At 38.0% G+C, this 26332-nt stretch overlaps 1 protein-coding gene across 2 annotated transcripts; it reads right to left on the reverse strand.

Moving 5' to 3' along the window:
* Window positions 1–3329: 3329 nt before the first annotated feature.
* LOC142606925 (phytochromobilin:ferredoxin oxidoreductase, chloroplastic) lies at window positions 3330–9936 on the reverse strand. Of its 2 annotated transcripts, XM_075778301.1 has the most exons (9): window positions 9600–9936; window positions 7925–8041; window positions 7023–7117; window positions 6037–6130; window positions 5785–5916; window positions 5310–5414; window positions 4314–4364; window positions 4053–4221; window positions 3330–3468 (listed from the first exon to the last, which is right to left on the reverse strand). In XM_075778301.1, the coding sequence occupies exons 1-9, from the start codon at window positions 9822–9824 to the stop codon at window positions 3464–3466; spliced, it is 993 nt and encodes a 330-aa protein (XP_075634416.1). In that variant the 5' UTR covers window positions 9825–9936; the 3' UTR covers window positions 3330–3463. The 2 variants fall into 2 exon arrangements, with proteins under 2 accessions (XP_075634416.1, XP_075634415.1); XM_075778300.1 differs by lacking the exon at window positions 3330–3468 and having other exon boundaries at window positions 3840–4221.
* Window positions 9937–26332: the final 16396 nt, after the last annotated feature.

A 26332-nucleotide genomic window follows, 5' to 3' on the forward strand; every position in this document is an offset into this window, starting at 1 on the left:
CCAAGAGTGTAAACTTCAGCAAAATACTTGAAGCATGGTTTTTCATCAACCATTTTGCCGTGGAAAACACGAACAATGTTGTAATTCTACACACTCTCCTTTTGTCTTCGTCTTTAGAAAATACAGATTCTGGTTCAATTGTTTGAAGAACACTTGCAAATATTAAGGCAAACGCAAAACACGTGTAACAAGTCTAATAATAATATAAACGTCTTCAAATTTTCAATGACTTTAAACACAACCGTGGAGACTTGGTTACAAACTCCTTTAGAAGTCAAGAATCAAGAGATATTAAAAATATATATTCTACTAAACATTTTTTATTCAATTTCTACTACTATATATATAAAGCAAGAATGATCCGTTTGGATTGAGGAGGAGTAGAGTAGAGTAGATTTAGGTCAAAATTAGCCTATTTTTAGCCAATTCTACTTTATTCTCCTCTACTCCCCCTCCTTCCCCCCTCCATCCAAACGGGCCCTTAGATACAGTACTTAGGTATTGTTTCTTAGGTTTCTCTGTTAAGATTCTATCATGTGATTTTTTTTAATGAATGGAAGTGTATTTTTTAAGTTAAGTAGCCACATGACAGAATTCTAAAACGGAAACCTAAATAACAGCACGTAAGGTATTGTACATAAGTTTTGTTCATATATATACATATATATTAAATTTTAATTTTAATTACTTAATAAAATTTTAGTTAAAGTAGATTTTTAAATTTCTTAAATCTCAAATAATAGAGTTTTACACAGAGTACATATATAATTATATACTATTGGTAATTGAGTTTTCGGATAAACCATCTTCCCAGTTTACGTGACTACAGTAATAGAGATTTTATTTTTCTGGTCATTTATGTAAAAAAAAAAATAATAATAATAATAATAATAAAACTCAAAATGAAAATATATTGTTTTAATTTTTTTTTTTTTTTTTTACAACATATATCATATCATATAACAAATTTTAGGCTTAAAAGGTCATAATCGCGCCAAACTATATCTTTTTAGTTTATCTAAAACACAATTGTTAACTGGAAATTTTCTTTTTAATTTAACTGAAACCCAATTACTAACCAGATGTGGTAAGGTTAGCTTCAACTTACATTGTAATCCTTTGCTATTTTTTTTTAAATAGAAACTTTTACTCTATGATTTGTCAATATTTTATTTGTGTGGGCGGACAAAAATTGGCCCCGTGGACCTCAACTAAAAAGTCTCACACATTCTATTTGTAATTGAATAACTGGGAATAAACACTCCACAATGGGAAGCTCAAACAATTGGTTCCATTTATTACAAATATTACAAATAAAATTCAAGTGTTACACTCCCAGAAATTCCCTTGTTCTCGTGGTGTTACACACTCTCACACTTATCAGATTGATCACTCCTTTTTTTTCCCAAAATTAGCAGATTCTCCTCTTCTCTTTCTCCCTCCTTATTTATAGGGGTACTTATTGTCCATATCCCTACAGCTATCTTGTTGCCACAGGGATATTTTTCTCACTTTATCGGTTTCCTCCCCTCCCTTATACTTGAACTCTACCTTTTGGGGGATATTTTCCCTATTCAGACTGTCTTATATGTATTTAATGCGGCAAAGGTTAGGTAAAGGCTCACAAATTGATACAAAGGTAAAAATCTTCAACCTTCTTATATGTTCAGGAAGTTTCCTGTGGTGTTGGGCACCATCTAGGAGTTTCACGTGGATTATCCGTGCACATTGTTTTAAGTAGTGTTAGTTCCTCACATTTTCCACGAGAACCATTTTCCCATGGTGTTTTCCTTTCTAAGGTGCGGAATGGTTCAGCTTCCTCTTTCTCACAGCCCACTACCGTCTGGGACTTCTTTCAAGCATAAAGGTTTGGCCCAGTTTGCTCCCATGGCCCAATCCCTTATTGGGCTTAAAGCCTAAATGGGGATTCTTCTACTCCCCACAATTTGAATTGTTATTATCAAATTTTTGTTTTACACATGCACAGCTGGGTCCTTTGGAAAACATATGGTTGCAAAAAGTTTCAAAGATTGGAGTCTCTTACACGGTTATTCTCTTTATAGTTTAAGTTTTATTCTCTATGTAGTTTAAGCTTTGGAAAATCTTATTTAGGTGGACTAGATATCAATTATCATGCTACGGAAACTTTTTTTTTTTAAGTTGATCAAGCACAAATTCAAAAAATAAGTGGAGTATTCAAATCCACTTCTTCACACGGGGATTAACTAGAGAGTGCCACCGAGCTAAAATTCATGGTCATGATGGTGTGATGTATATAACTTGGTTATTAACTAAACTTTTTTTCTTTCGAAATCAAAGATTATAAATGACGAACTGTGGTCAATAAATTGTCAAACCATATATATGCATTTTTAAGCTACTTTCTTCGGGCAGTAATTTGTTTTGTTAATATGGATGATACAATTGCTTAAAAGGTCAAATATGATCTTTGCTTTATATATGTGTGAGAGAGATTAGTGTTTTTTTTAAAATGTTTTGCTTTTACTTATTATACATATTGTTGTTCACAAGAAAAACCCAGAAGGGATGCACTTTCAGCATGCAGTTACTCATTAAAAGGTATTACTACTATTTATTTCTCAATTTTCATCATATCTCAATACTAATGAATTTATTTTTAATTATCATATATATATATCCTCTCTGTTTTTGCTTTTTTTTTGGTAGGGTGAAACTCACCCATGTTTTGGTATCTCTTCCCTTGCTTTCAAGTACCAAAATTCAATGCTTACACGCTGCTTCAAATTTTTAAGCAATATATATTGTTCTAAATTATTGAATTGAAATTTTCACTTAAATATGCTTTGAATTATTGTTTTGGATAGTTTTTAATTATTAAATTCAAAGTTTTTTCATTTAATTATGTGTTGGTGATTACTTGAGCCTTAAAGCACAATATATTATGTAAACTTATATTATATTTTTGTAGGCATCTCCTTTTATATTAGTTACATAGTTATCACCACCGCACACCCTTTGCATGATGATCACAAAGCTCATGTACGGTGGAGGGGGCCAAGGGATGTGATTCAAGTCTCCAAAAGGAATTTAAAACACATATACACTTAAATTAGGCTAAAGTAGAATTTCTATCTTGTGTATGTGTGTATATATATATATTTTTTTTTTAAATTACATAATGATCTATCATCTGCCATTCAATTATTTTAGACTTGTATATTTTTTTATAAAAAGTTAGAAACATTGTCTCACACAATACACATTTGTTATATAACTTAAAAGTAAAATATTCATTTATTTTTATTATCTATTTTATTTTTAAATTAAATAAACTAATAACATTTTTTTGGGTACATATGAATTTTGATTCAGTATAGCACAGGCATAATACTAGTATATATATACAATTGAAGGCGGACATATGCTGGAGTAATCCTGAAGGCCACATATTATGAGTAATCATTTGTTTCAAGAAAGCATATTAACCTGCGAAAGATTACCCCCAATCAACAACTAGAAACTGAATTTTTTTCTAATTAGAAAAGATTTCTGAGTCTGATGCTCATTGAGCCACATGGACACCGTGCCAGCAAGCATTACACAATCTTGATCTCTTTCTTCTTCTCCTTTTTGTTTCTTCTTTCATGGACTATACAGGACCATAAAGAACCTTCTTCTTTTTAAAAGAGGAGGGAGGGGCTTGAAAATGACCATAAATTCTTTTATTTCAAGTGCCCACCATACCTTTTCCCACTACCACAATCCTTTGTCTTTGCAAAACCCAGAAAATCTTTCAGTCATGTGTTCTCATCTCAAACATGGGTAAATTTGACTTAAATATATAAAATTAGATTCAATTAGCAAGTTCCAGGTTTTCTCTTAAAGAAACTTGGCCCAACCATTCACTGGTAAAATTTCTGAGTACAACAATCTGTTTTATCCTTTTTTTATTATGAAAAAAATACAAAACACATCAAAATATACAAGATTTTAAGTACTAAGCCAGACAAACAAAAAGGCTAAGAAAGTGGAAAATAAAAAAGGACATACATATTAGTTAGAAATTTTACCAATGAATTCCCCTCTTTTATCCCAAGGGCGATTTTCAAAAGACTTTCCAATAATGCTGCGCTTCTCATTTATAGTCCCATCTTCACAGCAGTACTCGGGAAAGTAATCCAGGAATGTTCTGCTTCCTAGCTCGTTAATTCCATTAAAGAGGAAGTTCCTCAACAACTCCTATGGATTAGTAGCAAAGTAAGACACAAGTCACAACATTGTTAAATGGTAGAGAAACATTGTTTAACTTACCAATTCATAAAAATATATACCTTTGAACTTCTCTCCCCAATCAATTTTGTCAGCATTCTGTGACCTGGATCCTGCTTTGCAAATGTTCCATAAACCAAATACATCAGGAAAGCAAGAGAAAGCGCATAAAACTGTGAATTTTAACATGGTCTGCATGAGATTCAAGGCTTCAATCTATGTGATTAACAGTTATATGGTTTAACCCTTATTTTGTACAATTAATCAAGCTTGGTATGTGGATTCATCCTTGACTCCTGGCCCTTTCCCCATGGCCAGTCTTATTGCTTTCTACATACTAACACTCAACCATGAATATGATTATAAGTATTTATAAGTCAACAATGAGACTACTTGTAACACCTTTATATATGGTATTTTGGTCTAGTTGTATTTCAGATGTAACCCTAACAATCGTAGGCTAAATGGGATTTCTCATACACTCATACAAATTCTGATGTTTTTTGCATGCCTTTGATAAAGCATGAATACTTCTGCTGTGTGTCACAACCAACCACAACACAAATATCAAACACGATATCATGATATACATTGAATTTGAGATGAGTATATTAAACTTTGCATTACAGATACTCCCAAGTTTCGTCTTTAATATGCTAGTGATACATCTTGGCTACAGCCTTTATAAGGTTGAGCCAAATTATGAAGCATCTTCTACTTATAATTTTAGCTTTTAATAATTTTTAAGAAAAAGGGAAGGATCTTCAGAAGCATGCACACATGCACAACCAAGTAGAAGACCGAGAGGGAGTTTCTATCACTTAAAAATTCTTATCAGGGATGTTCAGTTGATTGAAAAACTTTAAAGAGCAGCATGAACTGATTTTTAACCATTTGGATTGTATTCAAGTTTATATGTCTAAAAAGTTAAGGAACATAGTGGTTTTTCCCTTAATATCTGTGACGTGGTACACACAAAAGGCTCAATAGTCAATCATAATGGTTCAGTAGATATGATAGGATGCATTAAAAATGAACTAGGAAACAACATTAACCACCTTCTCAGCTCTCCATGTTAGATATCTATGTTGTGCTTCACGATTGCTCATAATTTGGGATGCATCTGTCTCCCCTACTGCTTGCTTTATCAGCTCAAACCAAGCCTGCAAAACCAATGAAAAGTTGTGACGCAATACGATATGCAATGTTTCAGTCATCCAGTTGAACATAGGAACTACCAAATAAATGTTAATTCTCACTTCCTATTAGAGTCTGTTTGGACGCTTATTGCTGAAAACTGAAAATACTGTAGCAGAATAATTTTTAAATGTGTGAATAGTACCGTGGGACCCAATTTTAAAGTTGTTTTGCTGAAAAAAGTACTTGGGGTCCCGTGAACAGTGCACAGGACCCACACAAAACACACTAAGTGCACAAACGCCAACGCAAACTCTGTATCCAAACGTGCACTTAATAGGACATGGTTAAAATAATTCTCTTTTAAATTAGGCTGCAAAATTCATTAGTCTATACCTTGTAATAATCCATGAATGCAGAATATAAGATATCAAATCTGTCTTGGCTTGGAGAAAATCTGGTCCATAGCACAATTGGTGAGAAAAATTTTAAGGACTCGCTTGTGAGCTTTCCTCCCCAGGGCAGAAGCTGCATGAAATCTGTGTTCAGTCATACCATAAATCTTAGAAAGGATTACCCAAAAAATAATCCAAAGATTTAACAAGTTCAGGATTTATTTAATGTGCAAGTACTGAGCAATTCATTTACCTCAACATACTTGAGACCAAGAGGCATTAAACTTTTATAGTATCTGTCCTTATAATCTCTTCGACCGATGACATCATGCAAAGGGTTAAGGTCCCTATAAATCACCAATTAAAAGTAAGTTGTGAAGTCCAGAGTCCTCAACTGGTTACAAGACAAATTTGACAGCTTAGAGGCAACATGGTGCTATGATGACGGTCACGTGGGACTCGTCCACAGAAACATGCATTAGAATTAGTTTGATATATGACAATGTCTCAAGTCCTGTAAATATCGGGCAGATCAGTTTCTCAACTCAACCTAAGTGAGTGAATATATCAGGTTGCCAAGCCATTGTACACCAAAATCATTTTTTAAAACAATTTTGACAAAATTATGCTGTCAGCCTGTCACAAATCATAATAAACAACATAATGTCTATTGATATAAGATTATAAGAGCATGACATGCTGATGGTATTTGTCATGCAGACCAAATATTTTTGAAAAACATTATACATATCACATAATGTTATCACTAATCATACTTAAGGGCAATAAAGTGTCTAATGGTACAAGATTTTAGGAGCATGATGAGCTGAATGTTTTTGTTGTACACACAACCTCTCAAACTTTTACTTCGCATGGATGTACAACTTAGGTCCTTTATCATGCTACGTGAAAGTCACCAATTACAAATCTACTTTATCAGTTAATCAAGTTATCAAAGCATTGGAAAGCCTCTAATCAAGTTCTGGAAATTTCATGAATGGGAAAAATTTGCATTGCTCAAGCATTTCCAATGAAAAGAAATGCTCACTGAGAACAAGTTTTCCTAGACTTTTTAAATATTTTTATCAAACCTTCTGAGAACAGGTCCCTTGGGAGGCATGTTTCTCAGTTCAAGCAGAAAGGAAATCCAGGAGAAAAGTTTTAGAATGTATTTTATATTGTAAAAAAACAGTGTTCAGCTTATCAGATTCGGTAATTCAAAGAAAGGAACAAGCTTACAAGACCACTATGTTTGTGCTACTGGTGGAGAAACAGTTGGCACAGAATATGGGTACATCAAATTCTGGTTCTGGAAAGACAGCAAAGTCCAAAACCTGCATATAGATTTTGACAAAAAAGCTATTACACAGAAAAGCATAAATTTTTTCATACGTTAAAAGGTTTAATATTGATAAAGCACATGATTTGAAGGCTTGAGGTGTCTAAAATTCTTTTCATTGTGCATATAGACCTGCAGGCAGGACCAAGATGCCACCAGCCAATATCAGAAGAGTAGAATTAGGTTTTTCTTATTGCATTTTTTATTTATTTTTTAAATTGTTCCATTAATTTCTTTTTTTACCCAATATGACTAGACAACATTGCAGCCTAGAAGCCAAACAATAAAGGTATCCAAATACTAAACCCAGGCTTAAATCACCATAAAGGTCATATTCAGTGACAAGGGTCCCACTTCTACAGGGTCTGGGAAAGGTGATCGGTATGCAATCCCCACTTTTGGAGAGATTGACTCCAAAGCTCGAACCCACAAACACATCGCTTGGGCAGACAGTACTTGCCATCAAACCAAGGTCCAATCTCTTGCATAAATCATCATAAAGATGATTTTGCATCCATTTATTCAATAAGCAACCGTAAATTGACCAACCTTTCCATTGCTTTTTAGGTAGGTTTCTTTTTAAGATATATCACACTCTTGAAGTGGCCGACAACTACAACTCCAATAGATATCCTCATGTGGAATGGTAATAAAAGTTTAAAGAAACCCCAGATGAGGACAAGCTCCATTAGTCACAATAAATAGTTTCAAAAGAATTGATGTGAAAAATGATTATGAACAATTTGATAATTTGTAATATCAAAGTAAATAAAATAAAAACATAATATATAGAGAATGATACCTGCATTACTTCAGTCTCAATGCTCATACTCCGTAGAAGTCTAATCTTGGGAGCTTGAAATGATAACATTTGAAGCTCTGCTTTACCATCCACAGAAATCATTGAATTAAACTGTTCCTGGAGACAAAAAAAACTGATGTTTTCACGAATATCAAGACTGATGCTGTAATGTAATATTTCCTATCAGCTCCTATAGTGTTAATTACAAAATTAATAATGCCAAAACGATAGTAGTAGTTAAAAAGGTCTTGTTCTTTTAAAGCTTTAAGCACAAAAGGTGAAACAGGAATCATCTCTCAGACCTTCTCCTAGGAGACAATGTAGGATCCTGAAAAATTCTGCTAATATTTTCCAACCTAATGGACCAAATAAATTTCCATAGAGCACTTCTCCTCATGGTCTTGCCTCTAACAAACCTTACAGTTATCCATCAAATTAGTAAAGCAACACAATGGAAACCTACCTAGAACGACAGAGAGAATAACTTGTGTCATTTGGAGCAAGCCAAAGGACAATAAAATAAGCACAATCACTGAGGATTTCTCTTGCCACCAGAAGACAGATATCTAACTAGAGAGACCTGAAAGATTCCGAGAGCCTAAAACTAGGTTCTATACTAGCTTACCTCATGATGTCTCAAAACCATCTCAGTCAAAGTAGAGGAAGGACGGCACTTATGGATTGTGCTAACTTTCAAACCCACCATCTAACTATAATCAAAGTTCTGCACTGCTTGTATTCAATTTTCTCATTTTACTAGGTGCAATAAAGTGGGAAAAACATGCAGCCAAAGTCAACTAAAAGTTGTTGGCCAAAATATTAGGTCCCCGAACCATGAAAAAATAGCTAATGAGAATGATGTGCGCTGAAATAGATAAACTGCTAGAAGACATGGTTAAGCGCGCCTAATTTAGGCAGACAAAAAAAAAGGTAAAGATAACAAATAAAAACTAACGTGAAAGATTAAAGAAAGAAAGAGCAACAAATGCTTTGAGTAAACGAAAAAAGACCAAAACTGTGCTTTACAATTGTATTCAAAGTATTCCATTTTCTCTACAAATTGGAAAGCAATCAAGTGACCGTCTTTCTTGGATCCAATGCTGCTTGGAGATGCATATGTTACTAACTGTAAAAACAACTTATCAATGTGATCAGAGCAAATACATCTTATCATATGTTTATATGGACCCATATGCAGGACTTCAGTTATACTCTTTTAGAAGGCAATAGCAGAGTATTTAATAGCATATTAAGCCTATTGAAACACCCATTAAAAAAAAAATGGTTCCACCGAATTCCAATCTTTTTTTTTTTTTTGAGGAAACACCGAATTCCAATCTAACCGCTACGAATTGCACCAATCTATTAATTAATTTTTTATTCATAGCTAAAGAACCCATTTTTCATGACACAAAAATGAAGTCAATGGTCAAAACAGAACCAGTTCTTATGTCATTGAAACTATAACTTATTTTATTTGAAAAATGACACCAAAAACAAAAATGGCAAACTACAGTACTTTAGTGACAGTGGCCACTAGTAGCAGGTTAATATAAGCCTTCAAATTCAAAAAAAAAAAAAAAAAACCCAGAACCTGAATACAAAAATGGATCAATTAAGCTTAAAATTGAAGAAACCCCAGGTGAGATCAGAGACAATAGAATGCAAAATATACCTGTAAAGGAGAAGGAACCAAATGGGTTTGGCGCTTAGCTTCATTTAGAGCAAATCCGATGAACTTCTTGTAAGAAATTGCTGAGACATGAAAAGAAGCTCCCTTCCTCCTCCTCCACCAACAGCTATGAGTGCTAGAAAACACTCCTACACTAGTGCTTAGTACTACCGGTGGCTTTAGTGCTACACAGAAGCTTCTCAACGAAGAAGTAGTACAGGACTCCATTGAAGAAAGACAAAACGCTTCCACTTCTTCTAATTATAAAGCAACCTAAACCAACACCACCACCATTGATAACAAAGTTGTTTCTCTCTCTCTCTCGGTTTCTGGGTTCTTCAACTTAACTCACTGTGGCTTAGTAGTACTTTTAACGCTTTTCCAGAACTGTGACTTATAACCACGCCATGACTCTCTGTGTCTTTGTCTGGCCACGTCACCAGAAATTTAGCATTTACAGTATGTTTCTCTTGTTGGATTTACGTACCACTACAAATATGAAAAAAGGCAAAAATATGTTTTTAACTATTTTGGGTGACAACCCAGGGGGTTGGCTGAGTTGGTAGAGCTCTCAGTCTCAAAGTGCTTGTACTGGCTCTGGTGTCTTCCTGGATTCGAGTCTTTCGCACTTTGAAAAGAATTTCTGGCCAGTCTTTCTTCGTAGGCTCTCCGCACGAACAGTGATTAGTCTGGTTGAAAGAGATACACTGTGGGCAACCAAAAAAAAAAAAAAAAAAAAAAAAAAAAAAACTATTTTGGGTGACGGTTAGATATTATGGGAAAGATTGATCACATGTTTCTAAAATTTATGTCTAAGAAAGTGAGCAATATTGCCACTATAATCTAGAGACAACAGTCAAATTGTGAGTGGTGAAATTTTTTATAAAAAAAAAAAATGCTAGTTATGTGTATATTAAAAATGGAAAATGCTAATTACATGTATTAAATTTTAAAAAATAAATAAATATAAAATTTTAACTTATAACGTTTACTTCGTAATAATTGTTTTTATCATCAAAGTAAGATATTAATCAATTTTTTGTAAACATCAAAATAATAATAATAATCAATTTTTTGTATAGGTAAAGTTTGAACTCCATATTTGCTACTCAATGAGCTGTATTTTAAAATAAAAATTGAGATGTTAAGTGAGTTGTAAAATTTCATAGTAACTTTTTGAAGTATAAAATAACAATTTTTGTAAGAATCCAAATATTAATGCTCGTATTTTAATTTTATTATGACCAAATTGTTATTGGACTAATGGTTCAGAAAAAATTATTATGGAAATGTTTAGAAATATTATATGCTAATATGTTACAAGCTTGACAACTTAATCTCTTCTCTGCCCCTTCTGACCTTCCAAGCACTTAGTGCATGGGAAGGTATCGATAGTTCGTCAAACTTATAAAGGTGGGTGGTAATAAAGGTTCACTTAGGGTCCGTTTAGTTGTAGGTGAAACGGGAAGGATAGAAAATTTGGGAGATAAAAATGAAAATAAAACTGATTTTATAGGTATTTAATTTGAGAGAAGAGGAGGATGAAAAATTGATAGGGCCCACGTGTTTTCTCCCTTCACCTACCAAAATTCTATCTCTCCAATTTAGGGAGAAAATAAAGGGAAGATAAATAGTCGCAGTTAATGACTGAACTACTCTTCATCCTCTAACGTGCCAGACCTGATAATTTTTTTTATTTTTCCTTTTGTTTTGTTCTTACATGCTAGACTTGCTAGTTTTTAATTTTTTGGCAATATTTTTCTAAGCGTTAGGTTCTTTGTTTTGCTCTTCTTCATTTTTTTTTTTTTTTTTTTTGAGTTTAACCACATGTGAATTTTTTTTTTAACTTTTTTTTTTATCGGGAATGATTTCTCTTTTTTATTAAATTTGGGTATTTCTTTTTTTTTTTTTTTTGGTTTGCTATTTTCCACTTTTTAAAATTAGACATCATTTTTTTAATAAGAGTTTATGAGTAAATTTATATAAACTATTTTTCCCATCTTTCTACTTTTTCACTCTCAACTAAACACAAATTATGGAAACTATAATTTTTTTTCTATCCTTCCACTTTTTCATTTCCCCAGCCAAACAAACCATAAGAGTAAACTACTTTGATAATTTAAATACACTTGTAATACATCACAATGATCACATGACAAAAACATGTACAAGATATATATATAACATTCACTTTGAGCCACTCATCACAAATGTGGCATATAAGACCCAACTCATATCATTAAAACAAAAGTTCATCTGTATATATTAAGAGAATTCGAAAAGTTAGTTATTGTCTTTTTTATTATAAAAAATGCCCCTAATTTAATTAACTTATCATTATTCCATGGGTTAAAATAGTAAATTGAAAAAAATTAAAAATATTCCTATAAAATAAAAATTACCCTCGTCCCTTACTCCTATATAAAAAAAATCCTATTAAAAATTTCCATCCTACTTCCACTATCCCACGTCCTTATAACTTAAAAATTAAAAAAAAAAAAAAAACTACCCACAATTCCTATCAAAAACAAAAACTACCAATTCCCACGTTATATCAACAACAACAAAAATCTACCGCCCATGTCACGTTTAAAAAAAAAAAAAGTATCATTGCACGCACAAAGTGCATGTGATGAAGCTAATTAATGATTAAAGTAATTAAATTAGATAATGAAAAATCTATGTGTTTTTTAAACTTTTAGAAATATAAATTTTAATTAAGGTTGTGATTTCGCAACTTCCTTAAACTTTGGAAATAGATTTCCACTTTTTTTTTTTGGAAATAGAGTTTCACTTAGACAAACTAAGTTAATTATTTAATCGTTTCTAAAAAAAATAATTATTTAATATTTTGCTAAAAAAAGTTAATTTTTTAATATATTGCAGTGTGTCACGTGATATAAGAAGAAGAAAAAAAACACGATTAAAAAAGAAAAAAAGATGACATTTACTTAACACAACTATAACACGCGCGCGCGCGTGATTGAGGTAGTTTAATGGTCATACCCAAAAAATGATAATTATCCAAGCCAGTTTAAGAATAAAAAATAATAATAGTAGTAATAATAACAACAATAATAATAATAAAACACACACAAAATAGGTAGTTAGGTCGAGAAGCACATGCTAGTAGACCTGCATGATAGCAACCAACATTTTTTATAAACAAAAATTAAGAATAAGAACAAGTATTATTGTAATTTTATGGTTTATACTACGTGCACACGTTTGGATTCCGTGCATCTGCATTTTTACTTAGTGCATTTGTGTTTTTGTTTGGGTCTTATGAACTGTTCACGTGATCTATAAGTACTTTTTTTAACAAAAATAATTTTTAAATTAAGTCTCACGGAACTGTTTACAAATTTAAAAATTATTTTGTTACAGTATTTTCAGTTTTTAACAATAAGCGATATCTAAACAGTCCTTATATATATGTCAAATTACAATGGTTTTGAAGAAATTTTTTTATTAATAATTTTTTTAAACCCACTATTTTCTTAACTTTTAGAAGTTAATATTACTTTAATGGGAAGAATATATTAAAGTTATTATTGACAAAAAAAAAAGGAAAAGAAAAAAAATCTAAATGCACATTTTAGTGATAAGAATTAATGTGGAGAGGAAATAACTCCTTGAAACTTTAATAAAAGTTATCAAGTTTCAGTGATTTTGTGAGGATATGGACAAATGAGCATGTGGGATACTTGTAATGGAAGATTTTTTAGACTTTTTAGTATGAGTCATTGGTTTGGTTGAATAGAGGAGCGAATAGGCTTATAGTTGACTAGTTTCTATGCACGCGCATTGCGCGTGCTAATAAGCTTTTCTATTATTTAAAAAAAAAATTAAGCAGTAACTTTTTTATTTTTAAACGTGCTTGAAAATGGTGTAATTAAGGCTGCGTTTGTTTCGGCAGTAAATAGTTTTCGGGTGTAAAATGATTTCAGCTGAAAACATTTTCGGGAAAAGAAAATATTTTTAGGTGTTTGGTAACATTTGAAAAAATACTTTGAAATTTTTTTTCAGGTGTTTGGTTGTCATCTTGAAAATATTATAGAAAATGCATTTTGTATTTGTTGCTCACATTTTCTCACATTTTCTTAGCTTCCAATCAATATATAAAAATATTTTCTGAGATAAACACAGAACAAACAAAACCAAAAAAAAAAAAAAATCATCAACTTTGGGAGAGAAGAAGGAAGAGAGAGAGAGAGGAGAGATCGTGCGATCAAAGGCGGCGGAGGCTTCGATCGCGTGATCGACGGCGGTGGAGGCTTCGATCGCGCGATCGACGGCGGCGGAGGCTTCGATCGCGCGATCGAAGGCGAGACACATGGCGGAGGTTCGATCGCGCGATCGACGGCGAAGGCGAGACACGTGGCGGAGGTTCGATCGCGCGATGGACAGCGAAGGCGAGATCGCGCGGTGGAGGCTTCGGTCTTTGCTTGATCGCGCGGTGCGAGGCATGGCTCGGACGGCAAGATTGTGCGGCGTTTGGGCTGGCCGGAGCTTGGCTGGCTGGCCGGAGTTTGGCTGAGGTGAGCTTGGAGATGAGTTTTGGACTGTGTGAGGAGCTCTCTCTTCAGTGTGATTTTCGGAAATGGTTTGAAGGTAAAATCAAAGTGGAAATGATTTTCCGTTGGAAAGGGCTGATTTTCCGGTCAAACTATAAATGGTTTTCCGTTGACCGAATTTTCCGTGGCTGCCAAACATACGAAAACGCGGAAAATGATTTCCTGAAACTGTTTTCAGTCCAAACAAACGCAGCCTAAGTAGAGAAAAGATTTGGTGTAATGATATAGAGAAAAGATTGGATAGGAAAAATAAGATGAACTTAAGGAGAAAAAAGTCTAAATTTTAGAGTTCTCTTAGTTAAAAAAAAATGGTGGGATTATATTTGGATGAAAAAGGAATAAAAATAAAATGGCTAAATTTTAGGGAATAAAAAATGAAGGCAAAAATGCAAAATTCACCCTCTAACTTTCACATTTTTTTCATTCTAGTCCTCTAATTTTCAGTTTTGTCAATTAAGTCCTCTAACTTTCAATTTTTATCAATTCGGTACTCCGTTAAACTTCAGTTACCTACTGCCGTTAGACACACTGAAACGACGTCGTTTTGCATTTTTTTAAAATTCAGAATTAAAAGTGATGATGCGAAGAAAATCAGTAGGCTGGATGCTTCGGACTTGAAAGGACTACGGGTTCTTCCTACGGCCTGAAAAAGAAAGAAAAGCGTATCAAAGGCGACCGGGGCTGCCGGCCAAAAATCCTCCGATGGCAAAGTTAGTTTTTCCCTCTAAGTTATCTGAGTTCCAACTTTTTTGGAGTAAAAACTGAACATACCTTGGATTTGTCTGAAACAGCCTTTATATAGTGTTCTCATAGGCGGTTACCAAAATTGGAACTTCTCCTGACTTCAAGGAGAGATAGAAATCAAACGTAACTTGCATAACCGTTTGGAAGTTATGCTCTTGTTTCACAACGGATACCTGGCAGTTATGCGTGGGATAAGGGATTATCATATCTCATTTGGAGATTTTCCTAAGTGTGACACCCTCGTCCTTGAGTTCCTCAGTTGGGCGTGCTTTGTTTCACACGCGGGGGCTGTTTCGTCTAACGGGTGAATTTGCTCAAGACGAGGATGTCGACACTCTGGACGAGTGCATCACTGATGGTGCGTACCTCGTCTTGAGCTCTTCTTCCCTGGACGAGGCACTTGTAGATAAGTTTCTGAGGGTGTTTACGGTAGTAGGTGGGCTATGGACGACCTGTATGGACGACTTGGAGATGGGCTAAATCATTCCCCTATCAGTTGCCCCCTGTTCTAAGGTCGTCCAAAGTTCTTTCGTTTCTTGGACTCGTTTCAACATATTATTCCACGTGTCTCAAAGTAAGGGACGAGGTTGCAAAGACTTCATATTATGTCACGTGTCATTACTTACCCGGGTTAACCGTTGTGTTGGTTTGGGTTTTCGAGGAGGTTGCCACGTGGTTCTTCCTGATTGGTCATTTCGTTCTGGGTTTTACTTTTCAACGCCTATAAATAGTGGATTTCCTCCCCTACCCTCCTCATTTTTAAAATTCTCTCGTTTGACATCTCTCGTCCATCGCCTCGTCTAGGAGTATTCCAGCGTCCTTTAGTTTTCTTCGTCTAGAGCCAGGTATTTTCTCTACGCTCGTTTTAGGCTTCCCTTACATTTCCAAAATGTCCGAAAGTTTTTCTTCGTCTAGCAATAGCGTTGATAGGGAGATAGATGAATATCGCAACACAACTAGCTATAGTGGTTCTAGTAGTGACAGCAGTAGGAGTAGTGGTAACACCACAGACGAGTATGTTTCTGGGGTTCCTGGGGTTCCCTTAGAAGTTTTCCAGGAAGAATTTAGGACGAGGGTAGCATCTGGGTCTAGGGCTGGTCCTTCTAGCGCGCCCTCGTCCACTAGAAGGGACGAGGTTGAGACGGTATACAGCGCCGTTGGGGTTCCGCCCAAGACAGACGAGAGAAAATTAGCGTCCCTTAGAAGTTGGTACCAAATCCCGGACGAGCTAAATCCTAGATTGGCCGTCTGTGATGAGTGGTGTTGCCAACCTCATTTTGGCATTGGGGTTTATGAAGCCTATCTTCTAGGGGGTCTTAGGCTGCCTCTCAATGCTTTTGCCAGGGAGTTGCTTATTAGGTTAGGTATAGGTTTATGTCAATTAAATCCTAATGCATGGAGACTAGTTGTTTCTATGCAAATTTTGTGGAGAGAGGTTTTCGAAGGGGACTGTCCTCTTACCGTGGACGAGTTCCTTTTTTGCTATAAACCCTCTGAAATTAGTCAATCTCGTGGCTTTTATCAATTCACGGCCAGGAGAAAAGACTGTAGGATAATTAAATCTTTGGTTACCTCAGATAGGAGTTGGAAGACGGAGTTCTTCTTCGTCTCAGGTTTTTGGGCAGGACGCCCTACTGATGTGGGCAGGGATTCATTTCCCCCATATACAGGAGATTTAGGGAACCTTCGTCCTGAAGGTATGCTCACTACTACTGTAGCATCGCCTTCATTACATATCTTTATGGGCTAATTTCTCCGTCCTTGTTGCAGGTGTTAAGAGGCCGTCGTTGAGCAAGTTCCATCTAGGACGCGTTCAGAAGGCTCGTCTTCACCCAGAGAGGGACTTTCATACCTTGGTCACTCTCCAGCGTCTTGCGACTTGGGGACTTGGCCCCGAGCCCTCTCCAGAAGCCTTAGCCCATGAAATTACAGTCCGTCGACGTGAGTTCTCGTCTTGCACTTTCTCTCTTCCTCTTTCTCTTTTTCTCTTTTTTTATTTTATTTATTATATATTATTTTTTTATATATATATATATTTTATATATATATATATATTTTTTTTTATTTTACACTTATTATTGTTATTTATTTTAGGGATGGCTACAATGAAGGAAAACAAAGGCAAAGGGGTCGTGGACGAACGTGGCAAGCAAGACACAGAGGCTAGGGGTCGTCCTGCTGTGGGGGATAAGAGGAGCCTGTCGAAGGCCATTAATCTTGACAACCTCCCCAGCAGAAGAGCCAAGCATAGAAAGTCGTCCAAGGCTGGGGTCGTCTCTCCTGCTGTCCCTGTTCCTCCTCCTCCACCACCGTCCGTCCAGATCTTCGACATGGAGTCGTCTAAGCCTGCTCCCACTCCACCGTCCAAGACCAGCGTTCCTGCCTCGTCCCAACCTCCCGTTGATGTTGTGCCCAACCTCCTCGAGAGTGAGGACTTGGCTTGGGAGAGGTTCCAACAGGCAGTGTCTGACGAGGACGTGGCTGCATGCTACAATATGTCCTTGAAAGATTTTGAGCACTCGGGTGTCCACGATCTTTTCAAGGTAAATGATACAAATTTGTTCCCGTCGTTAGCTTTTTATGCTTGTTTACTTTGCTTGATACAAAAATTCTTATTTGTTTGTGCAGGCCATGTCCAAGTTTATAGCTGCGTCCAGGCAGGCTGCGAGTTGGACGGGACGAGGCTGCGTTGGAGAGGAGGATCAAGGAGGTCAAGGATGAGTGCAAGAGGCTGGCCGAGACGAGGCTGAGGCCAAGGACGCGGCCAAGGATTTGCTAAACCTCGTCGAGGAATTAAAGGCTGATGTAGTGGAAAAGGACTCTCGTCTTGACCACTTTCAGAAGAAGACCGACGAGCTAAGCAATTCCCTTGTGAGGGCTAAGGACGAGGCCGTGGAGGAGTTCAGGGCTTCGAAGCAGTTTACGGACCTTCTGGACGCCAACTATGCGGCTGGATTTGAAGACTTTCGCATGGAGGCGAAAGAAAAGTTTCCAGAAGTTGATTTCAGTCCTATCGTCCTTCAACTTGGAGGTGCTGCTAGTTCTTTTCTTTAGACTAGCTCTGAAGATGTCAATGTTGAAGACGATGCCTCTACCAAGCCTGCTGAAGACGACCCTAATGCCTGATGCCTGTTGTTTGAAAATTTTCATCATTTGTTCAAGTGTTTTCTTCCTGTCTTTTTTTTTTTTTTTTAAATGTATAAGAGTACATTTGTTTCGTCCTGAGTACTTTTGACGGCTTTATAAACAATGCCTTTCAAGGCTTACTTTTCAAGGGTTTTTGGGCGGTGGTCGTTCACCCTTTTATTGTTTAATGAATGTTTATTTTCAGTTATCATTATTGTTGTTCCATGGACGAGTGTGTGTATTTTTTTATTCAATTGCCCTTTAAGCAATGTTCCCCAGTGTTGGGTGATTGTTTACACGATGCTCTTATGGACGATTAGCTTAGGACGATCATGACCGTCTCGACCATATGCTCGTCGTTAGAACGCAGGTGTTAATGCCTACTTCCCTTCTTAGACGAGTAAGCCCTGGCTAAGGAAAACTTGGACCAGCATGCCTTAGCATTGTTGCTTTATCCTCATTCTTTTTAAGGAAAGCTTGGACGAGCATGCCTTAGCATTTTTGCTTTATCCTCATTCTTTTTTAAGGAAAGCTTGGACGAGCATGCCTCAAAGCTTAGACGAGTTTGTCTTCGTCCAGAGATTTTATTTGTCCAAGGCTTTTGCCTCGTCCGTGGATATTATCAGGGAAACTGGAATTCAAGTACATAAGAAATCCAAACCATATTATTACATGAGCATTGTTCACGAACTTGGCACACGCTTATAAGCTAGTGCCTTATTAAGATATCAAGTACATAGCATCGTCTTTCATAAGCTAGTCTGCAAGTAGTGCAAAAGTTTAAGAACTAGTGCACTTTTATTCATAACACACCATAATAATAGTAAAAGCACAAGTAAATATAAGCAAACACGCAAATCACAACTGTAATTTTGTCACTGACTTCCCTCGTCCCTGCTCATCACTGATAGTACTTTCGCAGATGTTCCACGTTCCAAGGATGTTCTAACTTCCGTCCATCTAGGGCTTCCAGGTAGTAGGACCCCTGCCTTTTGCAATTGATTACTTTGTAGGGTCCTTACCAATTGGGTCCCAGTTTTCCATGAGCTGGGTTCCTGGTCGCCAAGGAGACCCTTTTGAGGACAAGGTCCCCAACACTGAACCGTCTGGGTCTTACCATGGCGTCATGCTGTCTGGCCATGAGATTTTTGTATCTTGCCGTCCTTTGCTCCGCATCCATTCTTACCTCATCAATGAGATCGAGGTCAAGGCGAAGTTGTTCCCCGTTGTCTTTCTCCTGGTACTTCATCACTCGGTGGCTTGCCATATGGACCTCTGCCGGTATAACAGCTTCACTCCCATAGGCTAGTTTAAAAGGGGTCTCTCCTGTCGGAGTTCGTGCAGTCGTCCTATAGGCCCACAGAACACCAGGTAGCTCGTCTGGCCATATCCCTTTTGCCCCCTCAAGCCGAGTCTTGATGATTTTCAGCAGGGATCGGTTTGCTACTTCCGCTTGCCCATTTGCCTGTGGATGGGAGGGTGAAGAATAGTGATTCTTGATTCCAAAATGATTGCAGAAATCCCTGAAGGGTGCGTTGTCAAATTGACGTCCGTTGTCAGATACTAATACCCTGGGTACTCCGAACCTACATAGGATATTCTTCCATACAAAATTCTTCACGTTCTGCTGAGTGATTGCTGCAAGAGGCTCAGCTTCTACCCACTTGGTAAAGTAATCTATCCCTACCACCAAAAACTTCATTTGCCGGACTCCTATTGGAAAAGGACCCAAGATATCCAGTCTCCACTGTGCGAAGGGCCATGGGGCTGTCATCGTCCTGGTACTCGACGCCTGGGCACATTGCTATAACGCTGGCATTGGTCACATACCTTGAGATAGGCTTTAGCGTCTGCCTGCATTGTTGGCCAATAGTAGTCGGCACGGACGATCTTATGGACGAGGGACCTTGCCCCTGAATGATTTCCACAGGATCCTTCATGAATCTCCCTCAGAACATAGTTTCACTCGTCAGGAGCCAAGCATCTTAAGTAGGGTTGAGAAAAGCCTCGCTTGTACAACACCTCATTTATGATGACATACTTGGCCGACCTGACCCTTAACTTTCTCGCTTCATCCTTGTCTTCTGGAAGCCTCCCATCTTTGAGATAGATTATTATCGGACTCATCCAATTTTCTCCTCCTCCTATCTGCTGTATGTTGGGGATGTCTATGCTCGGCATGTACTGGATGTCGTCGAACTCGTCTATGACTCCTGCCGAGGCGGCTTTTGCCAATGCGTCTGCTTCAGCGTTCTCTTCCCTAGGAAGTTGAATAAAACTTATGGCTGAAAATTTCCGGGCAAGGCGTTTCACTTTGTTAAGGTACTTCTTCATTCGATTTTCTTTGACATCGCACATCCCATTTACTTGGTTAATGACCAGTTGAGAATCTCCTCTGATTGTTAACGACTCCGCCCCTAGGGACTTGGCCAATTCCAACCCCTTGAGTAGAGCCTCGTACTCAGCCTCGTTGTTGGTAGTTGGATATTGCAGACGGGCCGCATACTCCAGCTTGTCACCCTCAGGGGACTTCAGTACAATTCCAATCCCTCCTGCGTACAGTGTGGACGATCCGTCCACATTAACCACCCACATTTCATTTCTTTCGTCCTTGTTCAGGTCGTTCTGACTGGGGGTGAATTCCGCAATGAAATCTACCAACGCCTGTGCTTTTATCGCGCTCCTTGGGAGGTACCTGACATCAAACTCGCTGAGCTCAACGGCCCACTGTACTAGCCGTCCAGCAGCTTCCAACTTGCTCATTGCCTTTTTTATGGGATGGTCCGTCAGGACGTTGATGACGTGTGCCTGAAAATAATGTCTTAGCTTCCTGGAAGCCGTGATTAGTGCGAAGGCTAGTTTCTCCATCATTGGGTATCGCCCTTCTGCCCCTCTCATCGCGTGGCTTGTGTAATAGACTGGCTTCTGGACTTTCCCCTCTTCTCTGACTAACGCTGAGCTTACTGCGTGTGGGGACACTGCCAAGTACAAATACAACTCTTCCCCAGGTACGGACGGACTCAATAGTGGTGCCGTCATTAGCTACGTCTTCAAGTCTTGGAAGACCTTCTGACACTCGTCCGTCGATTCAAAAGTCTTCCTAAGGACTTTAAAGAAAGGTAAACACTTGTTAGTAGCTTTCGATACAAACCTGTTGAGGGCGGCGACTCGTCCAGTAAGAGACTGGACTTCCTTGATATTTTTTGGTGGCTCCATGTTCAGTATCGCCTGGATTTTATCTGGATTCGCCTCAATTCCTCTGTGCGACACCATAAACCCCAAGAATTTACCCGATGAAACCCCGAAAGCACACTTGCTCGGATTTAATTTCATGTGGTACCGTCGTAATGTATCGAAAGTCTCTTGAAGGTCGTCAAGATGTTTATCCTCGTCCTGGCTCTTTACTAGCATGTCGTCCACATAAACCTCCACATTTCGCCCGATTTGAGGACGGAACATATGGTTAACCAGCCTTTGGTAGGTCGCCCCCGCATTCTTCAAACCGAAGGGCATAACATTGTAGCAATACAACCTTTGGCTCGTGACGAATGAGGTTTTCTCCTGATCCGCTTCATTCATCTGAATCTGGTTATACCCTGAGAAAGCATCCATGAAGCTAAGTATCCTGTGACCTGCCGTCGAGTCCACTAACTGGTCAATGCGCGGCAATGGGTAGCTATCCTTGGGGCATGCCTTGTTTAGATCAGTGAAGTCCACGCACATCCGCCACTTGCCATTGGCTTTCTTGACCATGACTACGTTCGCCAACCAGTCTGGGTAATGAACTTCTCGGATAAACTTCGCGGCGACCAACTTCTGCACCTCTTCCTTAATGGTGTTGTCTCGCTCGGGAGCAAAAACTCTTCTCTTCTGACGCACTGGTTTCGAATAGGGACACACGTTCAAGCTATGGGTAATGACGCTCGGATCGATGCCAGGCATGTCTTCATGACTCCATGCAAAGACATCGAGGTTTTTCTTCGGAAACTGAATCAAAGCGTGCTTTGCCCCCGTTTCCATGCTCGCACCCACTCTGGTAGACTTCTCGGGCTGGTTATCATCCAAAGGGACGTCCTCTAATGCTTCAGTGGGCTCAGCCACAACCCTCCTTCCGTCTATACTCATTGCCTGCATATGCTCGTCCATGGCCAGTATAGCTAAGTAGCATTCTCTGGCAGCCAGCTGGTCTCCTTGTACCTGGCCTACTCCGTGCTCTGTCGGGAATTTGATGGACAGGTGGTAGGTAGAGGTCACTGCTTTCCAGCTGTTCAATGTTGGCCTTCCAATAATCGCATTGTATGACGATGCACAATCAACAACAAGGAAATTCACCTCCTTGGTTATCTGCTGCGGATATGTTCCGACGACCACTGGCAACGTGATGGTGCCCACAGGTTGCACCTTCATTCCCCCGAATCCTACCAACGGCGAGCTCACTGGTCGAAGCTGATCTCGTCCTAGTCTCATTTGTTGGAATGCGGGGTAATAGAGTATGTCTGCGGAGCTGCCATTGTCTATCAGTACCCTCCTGGTCGTGTAATCAGAGATGAGTAGGGTGATGACTATCGCGTCATCGTGGGGGTGGTGAACTCGTCCTGCCTCCTCGTCTGTGAAAGTAACAGCCTGTTGGTCTACCTCCCTCGTCCTGAGAGGTCGTCCAGACTGTTGGATGTTCTGCACCACCTTTAGGTATGTCTTCCTTGACTTGGACGACTGCGCCGTCGAGCCTCCTCCTATAATTACCCTTATTTCTCCTAGTGGGGGGCGTGATGATTCTTCCACCTTGGCCTTCATTTTCTCATCTCTCTGGTCTCGTCCAATGAAGTTCCTCAATTTTCCCTGTCTAATGAGATTTTCTATCTGCTGCTTCAAGTCAAAGCACTCATCCGTATCATGTCCATGGTCCCTGTGAAAACGGCAGTACTTGCTCCTATTACGCTTGTTGGGGTCCCCCTTCAATTTGTCCGGCCACTTCAAGGACGGATCATCCTTGATCTGCATAAGAACCTGCTCTAACGGCATAGTCAAGGGCGTGTATTGCTGATTCCTCGCGGAGGAACTGGCCTTCTTACCATCCTTATCTTTTCTCTCGTCTACTCGAACTTTCTTTGGACGATGTCCCTGGTCCGGATAGCGATGGTGGCCCATTTCCGAGCGCTCTGCCCTTTTTCTTTTCTTGGCTATGATAGCGTCTTCAGCATTCATAAAATTCTGGGCTGAATGGACAAGCTCAGCCATAGTCTGTGGTTCCTGCTCGTAGAGCTTATGAATGAACAAGTCAGAATTAACCCCATTGTGAAAAGCGGCCAGTAATAACTTGTCATCCATCTCGTCCACCGTTAAGGCTTCTCTGTTAAACCGGGTGATAAAAGACCGCAAACTCTCATTGTCCCCTTGCTCTATGGTCAGAAGGCTAGAGGAGGAACGCTTGTGACGCTGTCCTCCAATGAAGTTGTTGACAAACAGTTTACTTAGTTCTTCAAATGATCCCACTGAGTTTGGGGGAATCTTGCTGAACCACACCCGCGCTGGTCCCTTGAGTGTGGTGGGAAAAGCTCTGCACATGATCTCGTCTAGGACCCCCTGTAGGTGCATGGTCGTCTTGAAAGTTGCAATGTGATCGCAAGGGTCGCGATTTCCATTGTACGAGTCTAGAGAAGGCATTTTGAACTTCGGGGGTAGAGGGTGACTGTTGATGGAAGCTGTGAAAGGGGAGTCCGTTCGGTGGACCATATCATCTACTGGGTTTGCTCGCCTCATATTTTCCCTCATTTCCTCCATGGCTTTTCTCATCTGGTCCATTTCTTTTTCCAAGTGCGGCACCCTTCTTGAAGCGGTACCCCTTGTTTGATCTTCGGACTCTACATTTTCCCCTCCTCCTTCCTGACTTGGGGCTCTTCCCTCCGTATGTCCTTGACGTTGCCTCCTGAGGTTGATCTCCTTATTCAACTCCTGGTTCTGACGCGTTAGTTCTGCCATAGCGGCAGCCATGGATTGTATGTGCTGAATAGAAGGCGGTTGCATTACAGGCGCTGATCTGCGATCGCGAAGGGGATTGCTGGAGGCATCCCTACTCTCCTGGTGGCCTGGGCTGGTAGCCCTTGATCTTGTTCGAACCATTCAGCCTTTTGTCTGGGATAGAATAACAAGTTTTTTCCCACAGACGGCGCCAACTGATGATGCGAAGAAAATCAGTAGGTTGGATGCTTCGGACTTGAAAGGACTACGGGTTCTTCCTACGGCCTGAAAAAGAAAGAAAAGCGTATCAAAGGCGACCGGGGCTGCCGGCCAAAAATCCTCCGATGGCAAAGTTAGTTTTTCCCTCTAAGTTATCTGAGTTCCAACTTTTTTGGAGTAAAAACTGAACATACCTTGGATTTGTCTGAAACAGCCTTTATATAGTGTTCTCATAGGCGGTTACCAAAATTGGAACTTCTCCTGACTTCAAGGAGAGATAGAAATCAAACGTAACTTGCATAACCGTTTGGAAGTTATGCTCTTGTTTCACAACGGATACCTGGCGGTTATGCGTGGGATAAGGGATTATCATATCTCATTTGGAGATTTTCCTAAGTGTGACACCCTCGTCCTTGAGTTCCTCAGTTGGGCGTGCTTTGTTTCACACGCGGGGGCTGTTTCGTCTAACGGGTGAATTTGCTCAAGACGAGGATGTCGACACTCTGGACGAGTGCATCACTGATGGCGCGTACCTCGTCTTGAGCTCTTCTTCCCTGGACGAGGCACTTGTAGGTAAGTTTCTGAGGGTGTTTACGGTAGTAGGTGGGCTATGGACGACCTATATGGACGACTTGGAGATGGGCTAAATCATTCCCCTATCATAGTCATTTCTTTATTCATTATATCTACAGTTGTCATTTTTTTTAATACAGGATATAAATTATACTATAACTTAATCTAAGTGTATATGTACGTGAAGCTCTCTCTTGGAAATTTGAATCCTGACTCTTACTCCTAACACTCTACAAACACTTATATTTGTGGAGTGACTATCGTGCCAAGGGTACACGATGATTCTACAATTGTCATTTGAATACAGTTTCAAAAGAGAAAAAATTAAAAAGGTTTTAGCAACATTATCCTACTACGACTGTCGCCTAATTAACATTGGATTTTGAATTAAAATGAAAAATATAAATGTTATTTGAGAATTTGTATGGGAGAAAAAACCTCATAAGTTTGTGAAGAATTAGGAATAAAGTTACCAAAAATCTTCTTGTTAAGTGGTATTGATTGGTCTCCTTTACAAGTAATATCATGGTTTAAAGTTCAAACCCTTATACTAGTTATAGAATTATTAAAAATAAATAATAAAATTCACTTATACGTTATTTATGTTTAAACACAACTTAAGCCTACCATTTTTTTTTTGAATAATTATAAAAAAACCTTGCCTTAAATAACATATATAAAAAAAAAATTGTATTTTCAAATATCAATTGAAAATTTGATATTTTAGAGAAAAACCTTATTCATGTAGGTTAGAAAATTACACTCATAAAGCTATTGGTAATTGTGATATATTGGTTCTAATTACAATTTGTTACAACTTTACTCAATAAAATAAACATTATTACATATTTTGAAAATCTAATTGTTGAATCACATGTTTTTTACGCTCTTATTACACATATCAAATTTTGTGTTAATCAGATATTATTTTTCTATATGCTCTATAAGCTTATATTTATGCATAATTTACAATTACAAAAGCTTGCAATTAATTTTTTTAATGAATTGTAAACAATTTATTAATGGCACAACTATTGATGATATAAGAAAAAGATGTAATTTAATGATAGTTTGTCAAAATTCACTTCAAATAAAAAGTTATTGAGCAAAGTTGTAGTCGAAGGCTACAGCTAATTTTGTGGCTAAATTTTATCCTAACAGGTATTCAAGTAATGAAAAGGAAATGAAGAGAAATGAATGGGTGGAATATAATTAAGTAGTTTAATTTTAATGTTTTAAAATAAAATAACGAATGTAATATATATTATTTGGATAAAGTTTAGCTACAAAATTACTTGTAGCCTAACGCTGCAACTTTCTTTAGAAAAATTAACATTATTATATATTTTGAAAATCTAACCGTTTAGTTGACTGTACTTTACTCCCTTAACACACGTGTCAAATTTTGTGTCAATCAAATATTATTTATTACTAGCTTATAATCTCATGCATATGCACGAATACGCTTAAAGATATATAATAAGACACATAATATAATTCCTGTATATATTGTAAGGTCACGATTCGCACTCGAACCCA

Source organism: Castanea sativa, chromosome 8 (genome assembly GCF_040712315.1).
Source record: "Castanea sativa cultivar Marrone di Chiusa Pesio chromosome 8, ASM4071231v1".
Classification (NCBI taxonomy): domain Eukaryota; kingdom Viridiplantae; phylum Streptophyta; class Magnoliopsida; order Fagales; family Fagaceae; genus Castanea; species Castanea sativa.